At 39.4% G+C, this 19600-nt stretch overlaps 1 protein-coding gene and 1 pseudogene across 21 annotated transcripts in view; one reads left to right on the top strand and one right to left on the bottom strand.

Annotated features, from left to right (window-relative positions):
- FOXP2 (forkhead box P2) overlaps positions 1 to 19600 on the bottom strand; it is a 353146-nt gene that overhangs the window by 37859 nt on the left and 295687 nt on the right. For 16 of the 21 annotated variants that reach the window (XM_077934627.1, XM_077934624.1, XM_077934620.1 and 13 more), the window contains 4 exons: positions 19428 to 19532; positions 11989 to 12045; positions 2788 to 2875; positions 486 to 569 (listed from right to left, as the gene is read on the bottom strand). In XM_077934627.1, the coding sequence (XP_077790753.1) occupies positions 486 to 569; positions 2788 to 2875; positions 11989 to 12045; positions 19428 to 19532 (334 nt within the window). The remainder of the gene's footprint in view (positions 1 to 485; positions 570 to 2787; positions 2876 to 11988; positions 12046 to 19427; positions 19533 to 19600) is intronic. The other 5 variants (XM_077934626.1, XM_077934632.1, XM_028746386.2 and 2 more) reach the window with 1 other exon arrangement.
- LOC114606066 (5S ribosomal RNA) lies at positions 7052 to 7160 on the top strand (annotated as a pseudogene).

Genomic DNA, 19600 nt, shown 5'->3' on the forward strand with positions numbered 1-19600 from the left:
ACACAAACAAAAACAGCAATGTTTGGGAAGTTATATATTAAGTGGAAGAGTTAACCACAAAAAAATCATTTTTTTGTATGTGTACCCTTGTGACTGATCTATACTGAGCTACCCCTCTAACTTTTCCCCTTTACTACTACTGAGTCAACTGAACTTCAAGTTTTTCAAAATAGCTTTCTTTTTAATATCTGTAAGACTATCTCAAAGAAGATATTCTTTCTAGCTTCGGCAGCAAGGCAGTGATTTGTGCACTTATAGGTGTACTTTGTTTAGTGTCACCTATGGCGCAGATTGGATAGATTTTGTAAAAGATAGCATTACTTTTAAAGAAACATACAATTTGACAAGCTATTGCATTTTACCTTCATTTTATTGCCATATTTTTCATCACACTCATTGTTTTCCAACTGTCACTAAATTGTTCATTTTCTTAGTCTGTTACATTCACGGGCCTATTTACTGTTTATAAAGCAATATGCACTTACAGGTTTTGGAGATGGCTTGGGCTCCGAGGGTCGCATGTGCAAGTGGGTCATCATTGCCTGAAGACGTTCCCGTTCTTTAGAAAGCTGTTAAAGAAAGAGTGAGATCAGAAGCATTTTAGAAATGACTAATACAGCTATTTTATTTCGTCTGCTACATCTTATCATTGGAGGCTGTTGTAGGGTAATGGTTCCTGCATATCAAATCCTTATATGTGAGCAGCAACGTATGTACAAAGAAAGGCAACTTTGGCAATTCTGGGGGTCGGGGGAGAGGCCCACCTATAGCTTTCCTCCTCGTGTTTAAAAGGTCAGGGAAAACAAATAATACTTCATCTTTTTGTCAATAAGAGAATTGAGGTCAGCATTGCCTTGACAGTAACAAGTTACCAGGACCATAAATTAGGCGGCCCATAGTGCCTTTTTAAAAATCCTGTGGACGCTGATAGCAATGGACTAGTGCCAACAACTGTGAAGGGGTGAAGGGGTCCTTGTAGCACAGTGCCTGCCAGGATTGTCTGCACACTTCATCCATTCCCACCGAGGTCCAGTTAGTGCCCCCTGCAATCTGCCATCATCAATCTAATTCAATAGAGTGACAGGGACCAGGCAGTGTGAAATGCTGAACTCTGCCACTAAGCCGACATCTACACTGCACTGGGTCTCATTACAACTGATGGACCTTACTTTTCTATCAGTCACACAAAAGGGTGGGGGGAAGGAACTCATAATTGGTCACCCTGCAAGCAGAAACTCTGTTCGGCCTTTCGCATCACAGCGGAACCTTTTTATAAATGGTAAACAGCTGCTTAAGAAACCTTTCAACATGCTTCAGAAAACGTATCAGGGTTATTTACACCCACCCACACACACCTTTTTTTGTTTTGTTATAATCAATTCTCAAATGATTTTTCACAGCACTCAACAGAAGAATCTTTATAGTTTCTGATTCCAAGAGCACCCAGTTATTTAAAACACAAAAATGAATAATCATGGAAATTTTTAAAAACTTCCCAAAACTATCATCACCACCACCATCATCAATTTATTTTTTAAAATTCCTAACCTTTATCTGAAGATCACATGGCGGTTTACAATATAAAAACACAAAAATATATACCATAATAAAAAACCAAGACAAAAAAAGTATCATGCACAAAGATAAAGACGTTAAGAGCAATATTCTAGAAAGGTTAATTTGAATACACTGAAAACAATTAATATGCCTTTGAGAGTCAAATATCAAAGCTTAATCTTTAAAACTTGTTCTTCAGCCAAATTCACAAAGATGAAGGGTTGCATTTTCTGTTAGACCCAGAAAAAAGTATAAAAGAGAAACATATGCAGTAATTTCAAATGTCTCTGTGTGCATATGTATATGTATACAGAGAGAGAGAGAGAGAGTGCTCACCCTTTCCAAAGGTTTGGGATAGGTAACTAAAGCAAGCTCCCCACCAGTAAAATATTCAATTTCCCACTTGGCTGTGAACTTGAAGGCGAGTCCAAGTAGCCAGGCGTTATAATGATTCTGGCTTAGATTTCAGTGAGTCTCGTGTTAAGAGGAAGTCACTCACTGAGGGCAACCCTTGCCCTTGCTATCTGAATGTGCCATACAGATAGCCTCATTAAGAGGATATTTTTGGTGGACCTTAGAAGTTGTATTGGAAGAAATGGGAGGAGGTAAACTTACAAATTAAATTAGACGAATTACATTTAAATGTGCCACTATTTGGGGGCCTGTGCTACACAGATGAAATTGTTAAACCTAATTCTGCCAGACCACCTTAAGCATATATAACGCAGGAAATTGCAGACATCTGAAATTTGTCTGAAGTTTTGTCTGACGCTCTTGAAATTTGGGCAATCTAACTTCCTCCCAAAGTCATCCAAATTCTTCCTAAGTTTAGGGTACTGACTGGTCTACTGTCCAGTCCACTCAGCTCTCACTTGCACCAAATCCTTCCTTGTTGCACTTAAAGTTAGGAACCTTTACAGAATATATACTTTGGGTAACTTCTGAGAGGGTTTGTGCCATTTGTGCTGTGGAGAGCTACTGCTCACAGCTGACCAAAAAAGCACCATCGGGAGAGCCACCATGTGGCAAAAGTGATAATGTGAAAAGGGATATGCTCCCAAACACTCACAGTCTGTGTATGATTGTTATAATTCATAAAATAAATTTATAAAACAATAAGTCAGAACTTATAAGTAATAGTAAATTATGAATTCTAATGAATAATCATCAATTCAGAATAAATCACATTTCTTCAAGGAAGTCAAAGATTTCTAGAAGATTTTCCCAAACCTGTATTTCTAATTGCTGAACCACCTGCATTTGCACCCGACACTGAGCAGTGCTTCTGTCATCCAATGCATGTTCATTATTAAGGTGCCTAGTAAAAGAAGACAGAATAAAAACAACACAACATTAGGAGGCTGTTATAAATCCCCCGAACCTTACTTTTTGCCCCCAGCCCGGCCTAGTTATTAACAGAGAAAGGGAGTTGTCATTTACCAGAGAGGTAGTCATAGACAAGCTAATTCAAGCAACTCAACTTAAGAAGCAACAGACACAACAGGATTGCCCTCTCATCCAATGTTCCAAAACTGCAATGGTAACTGGGAATGACAGAAGCTGTTTCTTCTACCAAACAGCCACAGAACACCACTGGATGGACATTAATAGAGTTTTGAGTTGTGGAAGTGTCACTAACGGCTGTATACAAAGGCCCCTATTTTGAATTAGGCAAATGGACATTCTGAATTGTATCCAATGCTAGTTCTACACATTGGATTCCCATTGAAATTCATGGCCATGACTAATTTAAGTCCATTAATTTCAATGTGTCTACACTGAGTAGAACTTAGATACAAACCTCTGTATCATCACTGGGCTATGTGACACAGATAGGAGGTGTATGAAAATGTGCAAGCGTCAAGAAAGATCTCACATTTATTTTATATCCCGTATCATTCCTCTCATGTCTCACCTGTGAGAACGGTAGCACTACAACATGCCTAAATAGGAATTCTACATTATTTCAACATAATCCCTCATTGGCTTCTCACACCATTATCTTCAAGCAGGCCTAAAACCATGAGTTCAATTGCCACTCTTTCCACCGCCACCATTACGGAGTAGAGTTGTGTCAACTGCTAAATGGTTAGGTAACTATGCCAGGAACTGTGCAGTGTCGCAAAGACATCTCTAAATGACAAAAATGATCATAATATCTACTTCATAGTGGGGATGGAAAACATGGGGCACTCTAGACGTTGGACTCCAATGTCTGTCATCACTGACTGCTGGCTATGCTGGCTAGGACTGATGGGAGTTGATGTCCAACAAAATCAGGGCTACGGGTTCTCTACAACTGCCTTAATCCTCCTGAATTTGGCAAAAATGCTTATTTAAATGAGTGGTGCAAAGCAATGAAAACTGAACTGTATGATGAGGCTTATTTTCTTGGGTTGCTTTAGAGAAAAGGGATTAAAGGAAGAATAGAGACCAATGGAGGTTTTTTTATATATAGCAATGGAGATTGTTTTGATCTGAAATGATGGAAGAGGTCAGGTATTATACAGCAGTATATTTAGTAATTTATATTTGGCTTTCTAGGGAGAAATTTTAAGCCAATAATAGTCTTGAGCACAGTGGCAACCGCTGCGGCATTACTTACCTAACTTCCCAATAGCAAGCATTGCGGCTGGTCACTGAGAGGAAGAAAGGCAATATGGTAGGGAGCACACTGTAATGGTACTGGACTGGCTGCACCACTATGCCTGCATCACCCACCCTCAATCCCTCGCCCCTCCATCTCTCAGTAAACAGCAGTAACACTCAGTATTAGGAAGCCTGGTGAGCAATGCTGCCTCCCTGACTACTGGGGGAAGGGCCAAAGGTGGCACTGAAAGAAATTAGAGAGATAAACATTTAATATTTACTATTAATATTAACTAATAGACAATTTGGGAATAGAAAGGAAGGGGCTAAGAGAAGAGTGATGTTATAAGAAGATGTGCATTGCAAAAGGACCAGAGAGGATGGATTAAAGAAATTTACAGCTGGGGGTAGGGCAGAGGTAAAGTACAAGTTGAGTATGAAAGGATAGTGTGAGAAGAAATTAACTGGGGTTGAGTAAAAAATACTTCCAGAGGCAGGGCTTTTTTTCAGCAGGAACTTGCTGGAACTCAGTTCCGGCACCTCTCAGGTGGGTGCCATTGCCATTCTAAGAGAACAAGGCAGGCGTTCAGGGTGAGTTACAGAACCTATTTTTCTATAAAAATAGCACTGGGGGTAGGAAACTAAAACAATAAAAGAAGAAGCCTTTTCCACTTAGAGCCTCTGGATCACCAAATTCTGCCTAAAATGGGGAGGCCGAGTCACAATACTTAAACAAATATCTGCTTGAGGAAAGCTGAGCTGTGGAATTAGCAATTTCCAAAGCTAAATTAGATATCTGTAGAAAGTGTTGCAGTGATTGCCAGCAGATAATGTTAAACTCTGCCTCCCATTTCGTGACTGGTGGGTCTCGGTAATTTTCAGTCAACTCAGGTGGGCACTGAAGGTAGAAAGATTGAGAATCTCTGATGTGGACAATACTGAGCTAGATGGGCCATTGGTTTGGCTCAACTTCTTAAAGTAACAAAACAACTGTGCTATATTGTGTTCATCTGAATGTGGAATCTCCCTGATTTCATAATCCATTCCTGGGACAGGCAAGAGGGTCCAAAACTCTTACCATGTTGAGATTTCTCCCTGGAAAGTTGGTATTTAAAAAATCACAAGTGGCCTTGTCTACAAATGAAAACAGACAATTTCACTTACTTGCTTTCTCAAGCTTCTGAGTAAAATCATAATTTCCTTCTAGAAGCAGGTGTAATGCTTCAAGAACAACCAGCTGTGTAAAACAGTTTATTTTTTATTTTTTTATGGTTAATCATGGTCTAATGACTGATCTCGAAATTACAGTAAACAGATAGAAAGTTAATTGATGTATTAATTTGCTGTGTGACACATCACAGAAGCCTGGCCTGCACTTTACAGATATTTTTAAACTATGCCTATGATTTATTATTGTAATTAAGATCTTAGCAGTTGGAGGGTTAATCCAATCCAAATTATTCTCAGATTTCCAAATAAATATGGCAGGGTGATTTTGAATCTAATAAATATGGGCATCAGTTTTTAAGTAAAAATGACTAAAGCATACAGACAGATGAAACATAGGTATGGATGAGAAACTATTGCCCCCAGTATTCAATACTTTGTATACTCATGTATGTGTGATGCATGTTGGAATCATAAATCTCTACTGACAAGAAATTTGACAGCTGCACTACATCCCTTAAATGACAATGTTAGCAAAGCAAGTGACAAAAGAGGTAAACACAGCCACAGAAGACTTACGGTATCAAAGCAAAACTTAATATATAATGTTGTATAATGCTGAAATGCAATGTAGTGCAGAGAAGCTAAATGTGCCAGTACAATTATGCACAAACAACAAACTTTTGTAGCTTCTCTCCAGTAAGCAAATGCCCAGAAGCCTCTTAACAGAACCACACTAATCTGCTTGTAGCTTTGCTTGCAGTGGTCTCCAGAGAAAGCAGACTTTAAGAAGCGTAATAGGCTAAAATGGCCTTTTTATGCTGTCATCTATTTAACAAGTTGATTGAGGGCCAATATAGTCCAGTGGCTTGTAGATACAGTGCTAAGCTTGGAAAGGGCAGACCTGGCTTCAAGTTCCCTCTCAAGCGTGAAGCTCAGTGGGTGAATATGGACTTACACCTTGCCTCTCAACCTAAGCTACTGCGCTGGTTTTTTTGTGATGGTAAGTGGAGTGGGTTGTATTCTGCCTTGAGTTCATCCTGAAAAGAGCACAACCAAAGTGTAATATTCCCAATATACCTAAATATGTTTTGGCTTTATAATGAAACATAAATTTGGCTCCATATATCTAACAATCTCAACTCAGCTCTGATGTTTTTAATGTCATATAATATGTGGGATCACTTTTTCAAAAGCCCACCCCTTAATTATTTGTGGGTGTCTGTGTGACAAGACCAGAAGTGATAAGACTGATAAGACCGTCGAGTCCTGAAGGAAGACTGGCTCTTGAGAACATACAATGGAATCTGAGAAGAATCAAGTGGGGGTCAAGAGAAAAACAGCACCTTTATTGGAATAGCTCTAAAGCAGCCTTCACCACTGAACTCAATGGAACCTATTTCTGAGCAGACTTTCACCCAAGGCTCAGCACATTCCACTGCCGCCTCTTCCGTGTGTGTGTGTGTGTGTGTGTGTGTGTACTTACACAATACACACACACACACATGCCTGATTTTCAGGGAAGAGAAAGAACCTCTATACTGGTTGGTGCTATGAAGGAAAATTAGAAGAAGAAAGAACAGAAACAAAGTAGGGGCAGGGGTGAGAAGATGGAAGGAGACCCAGCAAGAACAAGCAACAGGAAGAAAATACATAGGAAAATAGGTAGAAAGTAATGAAGAAAGACCCAGCAAAAAAAAAAAAAAAAAAGGAAGGCACACTAAACAAAGGTTTTCTTGTCTATAGCCATACCACCCTGAACACGTCTGATCCCAGAAGCTAAGCAGGGTCAGGCCTGGTTAGTACTTGGATGGGAGACCGCCTGGGAATACCGGGTGCTGTAGGCTTGATTGTGGACTCTCCTTCCTTGGAGGTCTTTAAGCACAGGTTGGATGGCCATCTATCATGGATGCTTTAGTTGAGATTCCTGCATTTCAGGTGGCTGGACAAGATGACCCTTGAGATCCCTCCCAACTCTACAGTTCTATGATTCATTCTATTGGATCAGCCTGCAGTATGTGTAGCAGCCAAAGGCTTTGAAATGGCACATGGTTTTTAAACACTCTCGTTGTTGTGTTTAGTATTTTGTGTTTTTATAGTGTAAAGTGCCCTGTGAAGGGCAGTATTTCAAACCAACCAACCAACAAAATCATAAACATTCTGTTTCATCTGAGTGGGGCTTAATTTCTTATGGGTGCTTTTGTAGGGAACTGGACTGGGGAAGAGAGGCTCTTGTACACACACAAAAACTGTTCCACCTTTCTTTGTATGCAGATGTGTGCAGAAAGCAGCAACCACTCCTCCACCTCAGCAGATGGGTCACCTCTCCCATCTATTGTTTTTGCTGCTGTTGTTACTATTATTAGCTAGCGGAACAGAAACAGAAACATTTCTTTCCCATGATCATCTGGTTGCACTTCCCTTGCTCTTTGGCTCTGGAGGTAGATGCATTCAGAGGACATCCTCCACTTCAATAGTGCTGCCACTGCACTCAAATTCCAGTCCTGAGCCATCAGCCAGTAAGTGAATACAAGAACTGAGGCTCCACCCCAACAGGAAGTCCATGGGTGGGAATTATAAGCTCAAAGAAAGAGCCCCAGCAGGCCCCTAGGTGAAGGCCAAGGACAGTGTCAGATTACAAAATAGGCAGAGCAGGCACCGATCTATGGGTCTTTTAGGGGCCCTGCAACAACGGTTCAAAACAATATTGATCTGATCTTGAAATAAAATTACAATCAAGTTTACTTAGATCAATGTTATCCCAATAGAGCACATGCACAAGAAACCTCCAGATATGAAGCTTTCTGTGAGTTAGTGTGCTCAAAAACGTAATGGGCGATAATTTGCGATGCCCCCCCCCTGAGATTTCAACTGCCTAGAGGCCTCCACAGGGTTTAATCTGGCACTGGCCCAAACACCTCTTTTGTAGCCTGGGTGAGATGGAGAGGATTAATTTGCAGCAACTCAGAAATAAACTTGGGACACAGGCCCATGTGCTCATGCTTAAGGATATCCAGTCAATGTGCAGAATAGCTTACATGTGACCTGTGTTGGTTCTGAATCTAGGGGATGTCAAGCCAGAGTCAGCAACATCCTGCTAAACTTTACTTGGGAGAGAATTGTAAAACATCAATGGTGATATCCAGTGTGAAATATCAATGGTGATATCCACAATCAATAACAGTAGTAATTTAAGTCCATTGATTTCAGTGGGTCAACTCTGAGTATAACTTAGTTGGATATCACCTCAAGTCTGCAGATTCATTATTTTCTGGGAACAATTGGGAAATTGAGGATATTTTCTGAAGCTCTTGTCTATGACAGGTTGATTCTTGTCATGAGAAGTTATCCATACAGCTAGTTATAGTATAACTATCTACAACACATATTCCGGAATAGAGCTACAACTATAATGGGTCTATTCAGAAGTAAACAAGCTGAGGATTCGAACCTTGTTCATTTAATATGTTATTTTGCTAGATGTCAATGTTACTGAAAACCCAATGAGTCTTGCTAGATGTTTTCCCAACCGAGGGAGAACGTTGGCATGAGGTGGTCGAAGTGGATCTATTTGCAAAAACAAGGTCATAAACTTGTAAAATGTTTCTATAAATAACATCTGATAAGCACATTGCCAGATTTGAGTCAACCTCCAGAATCTGGTATCACTGGAACCTCCAGAATCTGTTTGGGAATGTCAAAGGCAACCAAAGTCACAAATGAAAGAGTGCCTCTGAGAATGTGAAGCAAGAATAGCCAGCTTGCTCACGTGTTGGAATTAGGAAAAAGGTGTTTTAGGTGTCTTCAGAACAGGCTAGTTCCTGCCGCCCTTTTTAAATAAACCAAGCGCTAGCTAAACAGATATCCACACACAGATCAAATTATATTTGCAGAAATATCAATTGCAAGAAGATCCACATTTGTAAAATATAGGTAACATTGTTAAGGCAAGGTAGAGAACACAGAAGATTAGTTCTGAGGATGTACTAGAGAGTAAGCAGGATGCTAGACTTTAGTAGAGAGAATCTATATTGGCTTGAAACAAAAGGAACTTGCATCAACGGAAGTTAGAGTGGATTTACTTTCAGTTAAGTCTCCAGTGGACACCTAGCCATTTCAATTAACCCCTGTGTAACTTGGTACTCTTGTCAGTCTCTCCTTAGAAGAATCCCAGGACTAAAATAGCAGAATGCCAAAGGTCAGGGCAGAGGTACCCTGGCAGTGGTCTGTGGGGGAATTGAAACAGAACCTGTCTGAACTAAGTTCAACTCCAGGCAGTACTATTCTGAGCCTCACTTTAATGAGCACTAAAAAAATATATCAAAAAATCACCTAAACATATTCTAACCAGAGAGGATCACAAACTATAGTTACTTCTCTTACAAGTAACCAAAGTTTGCTGGAAATCCTTTTATAGTGATTTTTCTAACAAATGTTTATAGCTTGAAACTAACTTTCCCCATGCTTAAAATAAGCATATATAAAATTTAAAAGACTTGACTCCTCACTTTTGAAGGAACAGTTAGAACTGTACAAAACATATTGAAATTAAAGATGGTACTTAACTGTATTCTATAATATAATAATATAATAATAATAATAATAATAATATAATAATATCTTTATTGTCATTGCCCCCTCTCGGGGACAACGAAATTACTTGGCTGCTCCATCCACCCAGGTAGGGCACTCCACACAAATAATAATTATCATGTGTTTTAACTAGGGATCGATCAACCTAATTCCAGTCAGTGTTAATTTTACATGTGTTCATCTCTAAGTCTTTTTTTTTGTTCTGTTTCTGCAATAAGCTCCATTTTTAACATCAGCATGAAAATCTCTATTTAGATACATAATTAATATATCCAATAATATATATTTAAATATGCATTTGACCTCCATGTGTGCATTTCCAAATATGTTTCTACCCTAAGACACACATTTTAATGCATTTTGGTGCAGTAGTTGAGCTGAGAAGAATTCAGGGAAGTGCAAAATCCAAAGGATTTTATGGGCCAAACCATACACTAGTCTGGGAGATGCAAACTGGGGCACTTCACACAGAAATTTACAGAAATTAAATTCCTCAAGCATCTCAGCTATGGGTAGTATTTGTTACTACAACAGACCTTTCTTTCTTTATTCATTCTTTTGGATTAAAAGTACCCTGCCTTGCATAGATAGTGCATGTAGCATGCAATACTCAGAAAACTCAAGCACATGAGTCCTGAATCCTTAAAACTGTTTGAAAAATATTTGTACACACAGGGGACAGAGAAGATTGGTTGAGAGGAGACACTGGAACCTGCAGGCTAGAGTTGTGTACTGACAATAGCTACATGGAGATTTGAGATACTGAGTAGTGTCTAAAAAAGCAGTTCCATTAGTGTATAGACTTCTGACTGTGCAACAGGGTTGCCCCTCCCTCTCCCCACATGCCCCCTAAATGTGTTCTGGGGGGGTCCCTCAACACTCCAGAGCAGATCTGAAAAGTATCCATATGGGGTTTGAATTTTCAGGGAGGAGATGGCTGGGGCGGGGGTGAGACCTTTTGTCCTTGGCAAATATGGATTCAGGCTGTATGGTAACAGATCGAACAAACATATGTCACAATCATGCCCATTCCATTAAATTTAAGTTTCAATTGAAAGTGGCTATATTACATCCCTTGTCATCTTTCTTACAAGATGCACATTTCTGTTAATTAACTCCTCAGATGCAGCGTGTTAATTTTTCAGTTGCTTCTTGTGTGTCTGGTAGCTCTGATCCCCGTGTAAGCATACTTATTGGTTTATTCACATAAATAAGTAGAAGGTGAACCCCTTTAGAACATAACATTATATTCAGTAATGAGAAAGAACACCGAACTGCTGTTGTGTCTGGAAGTAGCCCGATATTAATTTCTATCTTGTTTATCACAGACAACACAGCATCTGGTCAGAATCAAACTTTTCCATTCTAAAAATTGACAATACTGCATTTGACAGGCCCACTTTGGGGAATGGGAAAGTTCCAGGGGTCAGCAAACTTTTTCAGCATGGGGCCGGTCTACTGTCTCTCAGACCTTGTGGGGCGCCAGACTACATTTGCGGGGGGGGGGGGGGTGAACGGATTCCTATGCTCCACAAATAACCCAGAGGTGCATTTTAAATAAAACCACACATTCTGCATATGTAAAAACACCAGGCAGGCCCCACAAATAACCCAGAGATGCATTTTAAATAAAAGGACACATTCTACTCATGTAAAAACACTCCGATTCCCGGACCATCAGCAGGCCGGATTTAGAAGGCGATTGGGCCGGATCCGGCCCCCGGGCCTTAGTTTGCCTACCCATGGTTCAGAGTATTCTAAATTTGTGTACAACCCTGCTAGTGGGGTGTAGGGTGGATATATTTTGCAAGTGGCATTGTACTTGCAGCATGTATGCTTTGGCTTTCCATCTTGCAAGGTCCCTGGTCAAACTGATTCTTCAAGTTTCCGTAGCGCTTCAAGCAGCGATTTGGAAATACTGAAACTAGTAGCCAGCAGATCAACGAGCTCCGCTACCGTCAATGTGAATAGGTGTTGGTGCACTTGTCATGGACTCCTGTTGGAAAAGTGCCCATTTTGAGGAATACTCTCTCCCCTCCCATTTCTGGAGCAGTTTTGTTTTAGAGAGGGTTGTTTTTTTACCTTGGATTTACGAACATGAAAGGATGGGTCTTTATCCACATATTCACACAGGTAGTCCTTTAAAAAGAAAAAAGAGCAGTATGCTACCTCTCCCTCTCAGAAATACCTCACCATTCAAGAACATTTCTCTTTCTCTTTCTTAGAACCCCTTAGGAGTGAATGTGAGTAGCCCAGAATATGCTTGCAATCATTTTCACTAGTCTGCTGCATTGCATGGAACATGGAGAAGAAGCTGAAATCAGGAATTAAGAAACAAACAAACATCTCCCCGTACCACCCTGGAGTAAGGCTCCCACATTTTTAATATGACCACACTATTTCTGGGGGAAGAAGGCACTCCCACGGTTATTGTGAAATGATTGTCCTGTACACAGCCCGGGAATGACAACTAGAAATTGCATAACAATACTTGATGAATGCATTTCTACTTCAGACACTACTGGAAAAGCATGCTCTAATCCAATGATGTGCGCACAGAACCCTATTTAAAAAGCTAAAACCACACTAAGTGGGTTTGGGGATATAAAAGGGGTAGTGAAACTGCCTTGGTTGGTGTAACACTGACTACAAGGACAGGCAGCAGCTCTCTAGATTTTTGGACAGGGTGGGGCTTTCCCAACCCTACCTGGAGATTCCAAAGAATGAATTTGGGGCCTCCTGTATACAAAGCATATGAGAAGGGGGACTGAACACAGCACCACCACCTTCGCCTCTTTAATCCCAGGGATCTTGGCTTTTAAATAAGGGTTCCATATGCAGAGTACCAGCTTGTGGATTACAGATGGAAAGTGCATGTGAAGCTTCCAGTCCAGTGATGTGATTCACACATAAAGAAACCAACATCTGCATACATTGTGATCTAGCTGGATCGGGGCAAAAATGTGTTTAGATTTTTCGTTCCAATTCATCTCTGTATATTTAAAGAACTAAAAACCAGCAAAATGTTTGCATTTATGTGCTCAAGTCTCAGAGACCTATTCAATTTATCTGTGCTGCTTTTATTAGGCTAGCGACTGTAGACTACAATAATAGTCAATGAGGTTTCGTCTTGATTGAATTTTTCAGCGGAACACAAAAGAACCTTGCCATTAAAATAGTCCTTTATTCTCCTGTATGAAGGCGAAAGGTTTTTAAAGTGTTGTGATGTTCAGTAATGAGCTTCTATCTAAATTATCATTGGTGACAAACTCACAAAGCACTTTGAGGACACATAGTTATGAAATGCCAGAGCTGCCACTTTCTTTCCTGTAATTATAGGCTAGCTTGCAGCCCTTCAATGATCATTTATAGAACAGCCTCCAGTGGATTACTGAGAACTTGAAAAACACATACATACCTCTGCCACATCTCTCTTCTCCTTTCCTTGCTATTGTTTACCAGTGATATGTAAAATAATGGGGCCTATTCATTTCCCTGTCTTAATTATGCCAATCAAAGTACAGAAATAGTGCTGGATATAAACACAATGCAAGGGGACTAAATAAATAGGCTAGAAATTAACATTAAATTATGAATTCATGTATTTATTACTATTTTACACTCAAATTATTCTCTTTTATGCTTTTTACAACCATCTCAGGTACATATTGCTGTTCAAAAATTCTCTATGATTTATAAATCAAGAATGAGATAATACTGAAAAATGAGAGGATTGGTGGATTTTCTCAGTCAGTGCCTAATTGCTGTTTCAAAATGCATATGCAAAGGGACATTTCATTAATCATTTAATCATGTCCCTTGCAGGAAGTTGGAACTAATGTTGCAAATACCCTTTTCATATGAATGCTCCATAATACTATCTTATGCATTTGATATATTGCATATGTCATAAATTATAGCTGCTTCAAAAAGAACCAAGTGGGTTGTTATCCCTGAAGATGCTTGTTACAAAACCTTTATTAAGTTTCCCCCCCCCCCCCACTCTGACTTATTGCTGGTTCTTTTTCACAGCTTCATTCTAGCCCCCAATAATGCTCTTTCTGATGGCAAAGGTCTGTAAATTACCCATGCAATCACCAACACCATTTCACAGACCTGTTCTACTTCTACTGGTCTGCTAACAAGGCGATTACACACAAATTACTGAATGCCTATGAAATATTTAAATGCATTCTACTCTACTATGCATTAATAAGAGCAAAGCAAGCGCTGGAATTCTGGTGAGCCTCAGTCCCTAATGTCCCCTAATGAGCCTCTTACTGTGACTGCAGTTCAAACAGAGAGGTGAGGGGAAAATGCAAAGGGTGCCTTCAGAAAGGCAGCACTGAACAAACATTGTGTGAGCCAGTTCTAATTTATGGGTCACTTTATAGGTATATTGATTTTTGTTTTCAAAATGGAATAAATGATGTGGTCGACTGATGTTCTTTCAAAACTGCATGAATCTGTGTGCAGGCTTGCCAGACTTGCACATGGAAAAATATAAATATGCAGTCAAATTTCTAAGGAAACAATTAGGAAATTTTTTTTTGATGGAGCCTGACCAAAAACAAAAAAGTATAAAAATGACCTGCTTCCATTTGTCTACCGATCTCCCATAGGTTTTAGGGAATAACACAGTATGTGCCCGCTTATCCTGAAATAGTACAAACTATTAAATGAATTTTGACATTAGAATCTCAAATTCATTGCAAATTATCTGATTTCTGAAGAGAAAAACTGGGGTCGACCTTTAAATCCTGAAGCGTCAGAGACGGTTTTAGCAACGTGTTTCACTTGCCCATCAGTAGTGTATGATTTATTTTGCATTGAGCTTTAATGTTTAAACACTGACAGGAGTTTAAATACAAAATGTATTTGTGTGTGTGCCACTATTCAATGCATGTCACTATTCATTTAGCAGATTGTGTCAGATGTCTTCGTTCTGAAGGATGATGGCACTGTCACCCCAAGAAACAACATCCTGACAAGTTCAAATAATGCCTTTTTGAGGTCATAATTTTGGAACCAGGCAGCCTAGTCAAAGCCAAAGCTAATCGACACAAGATGTGAGTAAGGGTATAGCAACAATCTATTTCAAACTTTCTCTCTCTCTGGATTAAAAGAAAAGCACATATGAAGTTTGATACCTAATTAAATTACATTAGTCTTTCTGTTGCATTGAGCTGCCCCCTTTGAGGGTCTTGTTGGTAAACTGCCCTGTCTTCTTCTGTAGCATTCTTTCCACCCTTCCCTTTCCTCAAAACTAACAATTCTGTCTCTATAGAGGAAAACATTGCCTGTCTTTGTATGGTAGATCATGTTTTGTTTCGCTGGCGTCTGCTGCATGCAGGTTAAAGTACGCTTGTCTGCTGGCTGGAATGCTATAGTGTAAACCTTTTGATTTAAAGCTCTAAAAGTCAAATCCATCTACACTCAAACTGACTTAGGACCAATGGAATGATAATTAGTTTTGCAGACAAAATACACCAAAGTTTTGTCATATGTTATTACGCTCTGACATTTATAAGACAGTAATGAAGAACTACTATTAAATGCTTTTAGTGATCTTTGGGGCTCCTTGCCTGGCAACCGGCAAAATGGTTAGCTTCTGTCAACACCTGTTTTATAGTAAAATTCCAAACAAATTCTTAAACATTTTTGGCAGTCTTTTAATCACTTTTCTTCATTGCTCAGTATTCTGCTTAATAATTGTTCTCTCTGCAGTTGGGCAATAATATTTTCTGACCTGACTTTAAAATTTGATGCTTTTCTCTGCCAGAAAGAATTAATTTTACAGAATTGCTTTTGTTCAGTGGATCAGATGCACATGAGTAACTGTAATTTTACAGGACTTCATCAAGGCTGAAAATCACCCCAAAACTTCTCAAGGCTGGGAATATCCATCCAAGCTTCATGATATCAAAAGTATGGAACTGTATGGCAGTGTGTCTGTCTGATATGACATTATGTGGAAAGACAGCTATGCCTGTTTAAAAATAACAGGAAAGTATTATTAATCTCGTTAATCTTTTCGATTGTATGCAAGGTGGAATTTTCAAAATTCTAAACACCTCAGCGTAGAGAACTATAATTTATATTTATCATCAACATACTGACTTCTGGAGGGACAAAAACGAAGGTATAAAAAAACCTTTCATGGCTATAAGTCATATTCTGTAAATTATTCTTCACTTCACTCCAAATCCTTTCTATTATTAAAAAAATGAAGCAAAGCCACAGTGTTTTCTGTCTTAATCCTCCTCCTCAAATGCCTCAGCACAGCTTATTATTATTATTATTGTAAAAGAAAGGGAAAAAAGATGAAGCATGAAGGCATCAACTTAAACTGGTTTCTGAACACAAGTTAGAGTTCACCTTATATATCAGAGACCACTTCAAATTTGTCACAAGAATACTGCAGAAATAGACACACAACTAGATTTGGGTAGCATTCCTTATGAATATTTTATTTCAGTACAGTATACTTGCATTAGCTCTATTAACAAGTACCACACTGTTCCAAGTCTGAACCTACAGCATTCTTACACAGATTAGACTAAGAGCAAGGTCTCGAAAACTACTGCCATTAGTTCTGTCATCCCCTATAAAGTTAATGGATTGGAAAAAAAAAATAGTCATTCTTTGGGTCTAAAAGTTGAAGTTGAATTGAAATAAAAGGTTTTTAATTGAAATGGGGCTTTGCAGTGTGAGCACAGAAGAATACTAAGGGGGCTAAAGGCAAGGGGATTCAGACTTTAAGACTACCGCAACACAGCATTTCAAATGAAAGAAGCTGAAGTTTACATCTCTGTGACTTTGTATTTATGTATAAAAGATGTGTACAACAATGGCCTCAAATGGCATTTCTGTTGGGTGTAGAGCAAATGTCATGGCTTCTAGGTGGTATATAGTGCATGAGGTGTGGGTAACTGCCCCCTGGCTTTGCAGCCCAAAGCAGCTCCCAGTAGGGCTGGGTGATATATCAGTGTATCGTCCAAAACCAGTTTTAAGTCCATCTCGTGATATCGGTTTCATAATTTTTGACCTGGCAATATATCACGAATCATGATGTGTGTTAGGGCTGGGCAATATACTGTCCAAAACCAGTTTGAAGTCCATAATTTTTGACCTGGCAATATAACACAAATCATGGTGTGTGCTTGTGTGCGTTATGCAAAAATCACAATGTGGAAAAACCCGTGAAGCCAGTCAGTGCCTCTACAACGTTCCATCCTTATTTCAGACATTGTGATATACAGTGATGTTTAGCTGGTGATATATTGCAATGTTGAAAACCAGGTATCGCCCTAGCTCCCAGTTACAGGGACATTATCAAACAGGTGGTATGGAAGGGCGCATATGCGAAAGGGAAGCACATTTGATAGGCTTAGGCTACAGGACAGAATCTGGAACCTCTTGGCCTGACCCAAGAACATTCAGGATGTTCTCTTGAATGGGTCGCACAGTTTAACAAAATGGGAACTATGACAAATATAGAAGAACTACATTACTGTTAATCAAAGTGTTTCCAGGGACTGTGGATTATAAAACCAGGGACCTACAAAACAACTGTGAAAGCAGTGAGAGAAACATTAACATCACTAGACTCTGGAAAGATGGAAGTATTTATAAAAATTAGTTTTGCTTGGAGAGCTAAAGGCTGCAGCTAAGTTGGCTAGAACTCTTGGTATCAATTATGCCTAGAACAATATATGCAGTATGTAGGATATTTTCACATGGAATAATTTCTAGCAGCTTATATAAATCCCACACGCAAACAGTAACCTCTTTAATCTACAAACAGAAATAGCACAGATCAAGTGTATTCTTCTAAAATTGGGCAAAAATCTGTAAAAGTACTCTTTAAAGTACACCTAAAACCTATTCTCCACAAAAAAAGTAAAATGAAGTAGGGAAGCAAACATAATCTACTCTGAAATAGATGAGTATATATATTCAATGTAAGCATTCAGATACAAAAAAATATATATAGTTTTCTTATAAAGACATGTGGTGCGTCTTTGCCTTGTTATGAAGCTGCTGTTTCTACATAGTCTGGTCCTATACCATTTGTAAACAGGCCTTTCTGATGTTTCTACCAACATCCTGGCAACAAAGCAGCACAATTTCAAATGAGCTAATTAACTTAATTGTTGATGAAGCATGAAGCAGTTCATTCACCCTGTTAGCTGCACCATGACAACATAAGAGCCTCAGCTTGTGAAGTTACTCATCTATATAAACCTATCTATAACGTTCCATTAGGACTCTTTGTACACTAAAGCCCTGTGCACCTCTCCTACGAGAGATCACGCCGTTTCACGCCGTTTGGGCTCAGCCCCTCTCAAGTCTTCGCAGAATGAAAATGCTACAAAATTGCCACAAACTTGGTTTATGATACTCACTGTAATAACTGGGAGCTTTTTAATTTTAAGGTGCCACACCCCACGTTTTCACAGTTAATTTTGCACGTGTCGCACAGATATTGGCTGCATTCTGAATTAAACATGGCAGAAGATGGAGAGGATTTTTCACCTTTCAAAGTAGCGGCAAGCCTTCACCCTTTGCCACATTGTAAGGCGGTCATTTAAACTTAGGGGAAATGTAAAAACAGACTTCAGTGTGGCATGGGGAAGCTGTGTAATGTGGACTTTTTAAACAAACAACAAACCACTGCAACCTCTCACACACATGTACGTGTGGGGAGGGTGGCTGCAGCGAAGGTCACAGGCTCTTGGTCTGCTTATACAGTTCTATGCCTGATCCAGGGACTCTTCTTGCTGTGGCTCTTTTGTAAGCCAAATTGAAATTGATAAGCTTGATCATCTGTTGTTTTTACTGCTGGGTTGTTTTGTGTACTGAAATACACCTTGAGTGTAATTTCCTTGTGGAAAAGCAGCATATAAATTGAAATCTAACTTTATCCAGTCTCCTCACTCCCACTCCTGTGTAAGTGGAGGTTTTTCCGTGGGCTTAGCGTTTGGAAAGATTTGCGCATGACCCTTCGCGGGAAGCCTGCTCCTTCTGGAGCTCCATGAGTGCACTGGAACCTCCAAAGAACTTTGGCTCGGAGCCCATGAATGGGTACTTGAGATGTGACCCTTTTGTAAGCTATACTGAAATCACCAAGTTCACTCATGAATAAGTGCTCTCATGACTGCGAATTATTGCTACAAAAGGACAGCTTAAAGAGGCACATTTCTTTCTACAGATTACATGCCAATACACACAGTTGCATGTAATTTTTTTCTATTCATTATTTTATCAAAAGGCACTTTACAGATGCTCTGAGGTTGCATTTTGGCAAAGGGGTCAGGTAAGCATCATGCCACTAAAAAGCCCGAAGAAATGATTTAATGTGAAAGGAAAGCTAATGATTCTATCCTCTCCAGTTGGCTTGATCTGGTGTTTTGGCACATAAGCCATAAACATCTGATAACTTTACGGCTGAGTTTTACTGGATTATCTGTATACCTACTCAACTCTGTTTACTGCATCATAAAAAAAACCCAACTTACTTTAAAAATTGTCCAAAATCTTCACAAATACTTTCACATCCAGGCCACTTGCAAACTCCATGGCCATAGAGAGTATGAGAGGCTCCAGTCTCCTCGTGTGATGAGCTGTGGCAAAAGAACACGGCATCAAATTCATCTCAAAAGCCATAATAGTAGGAGGCTTCTAGTGCCTG

This window comes from Podarcis muralis, chromosome 10, assembly GCF_964188315.1.
Source record: "Podarcis muralis chromosome 10, rPodMur119.hap1.1, whole genome shotgun sequence".
In the NCBI taxonomy this organism is placed as follows: domain Eukaryota; kingdom Metazoa; phylum Chordata; class Lepidosauria; order Squamata; family Lacertidae; genus Podarcis; species Podarcis muralis.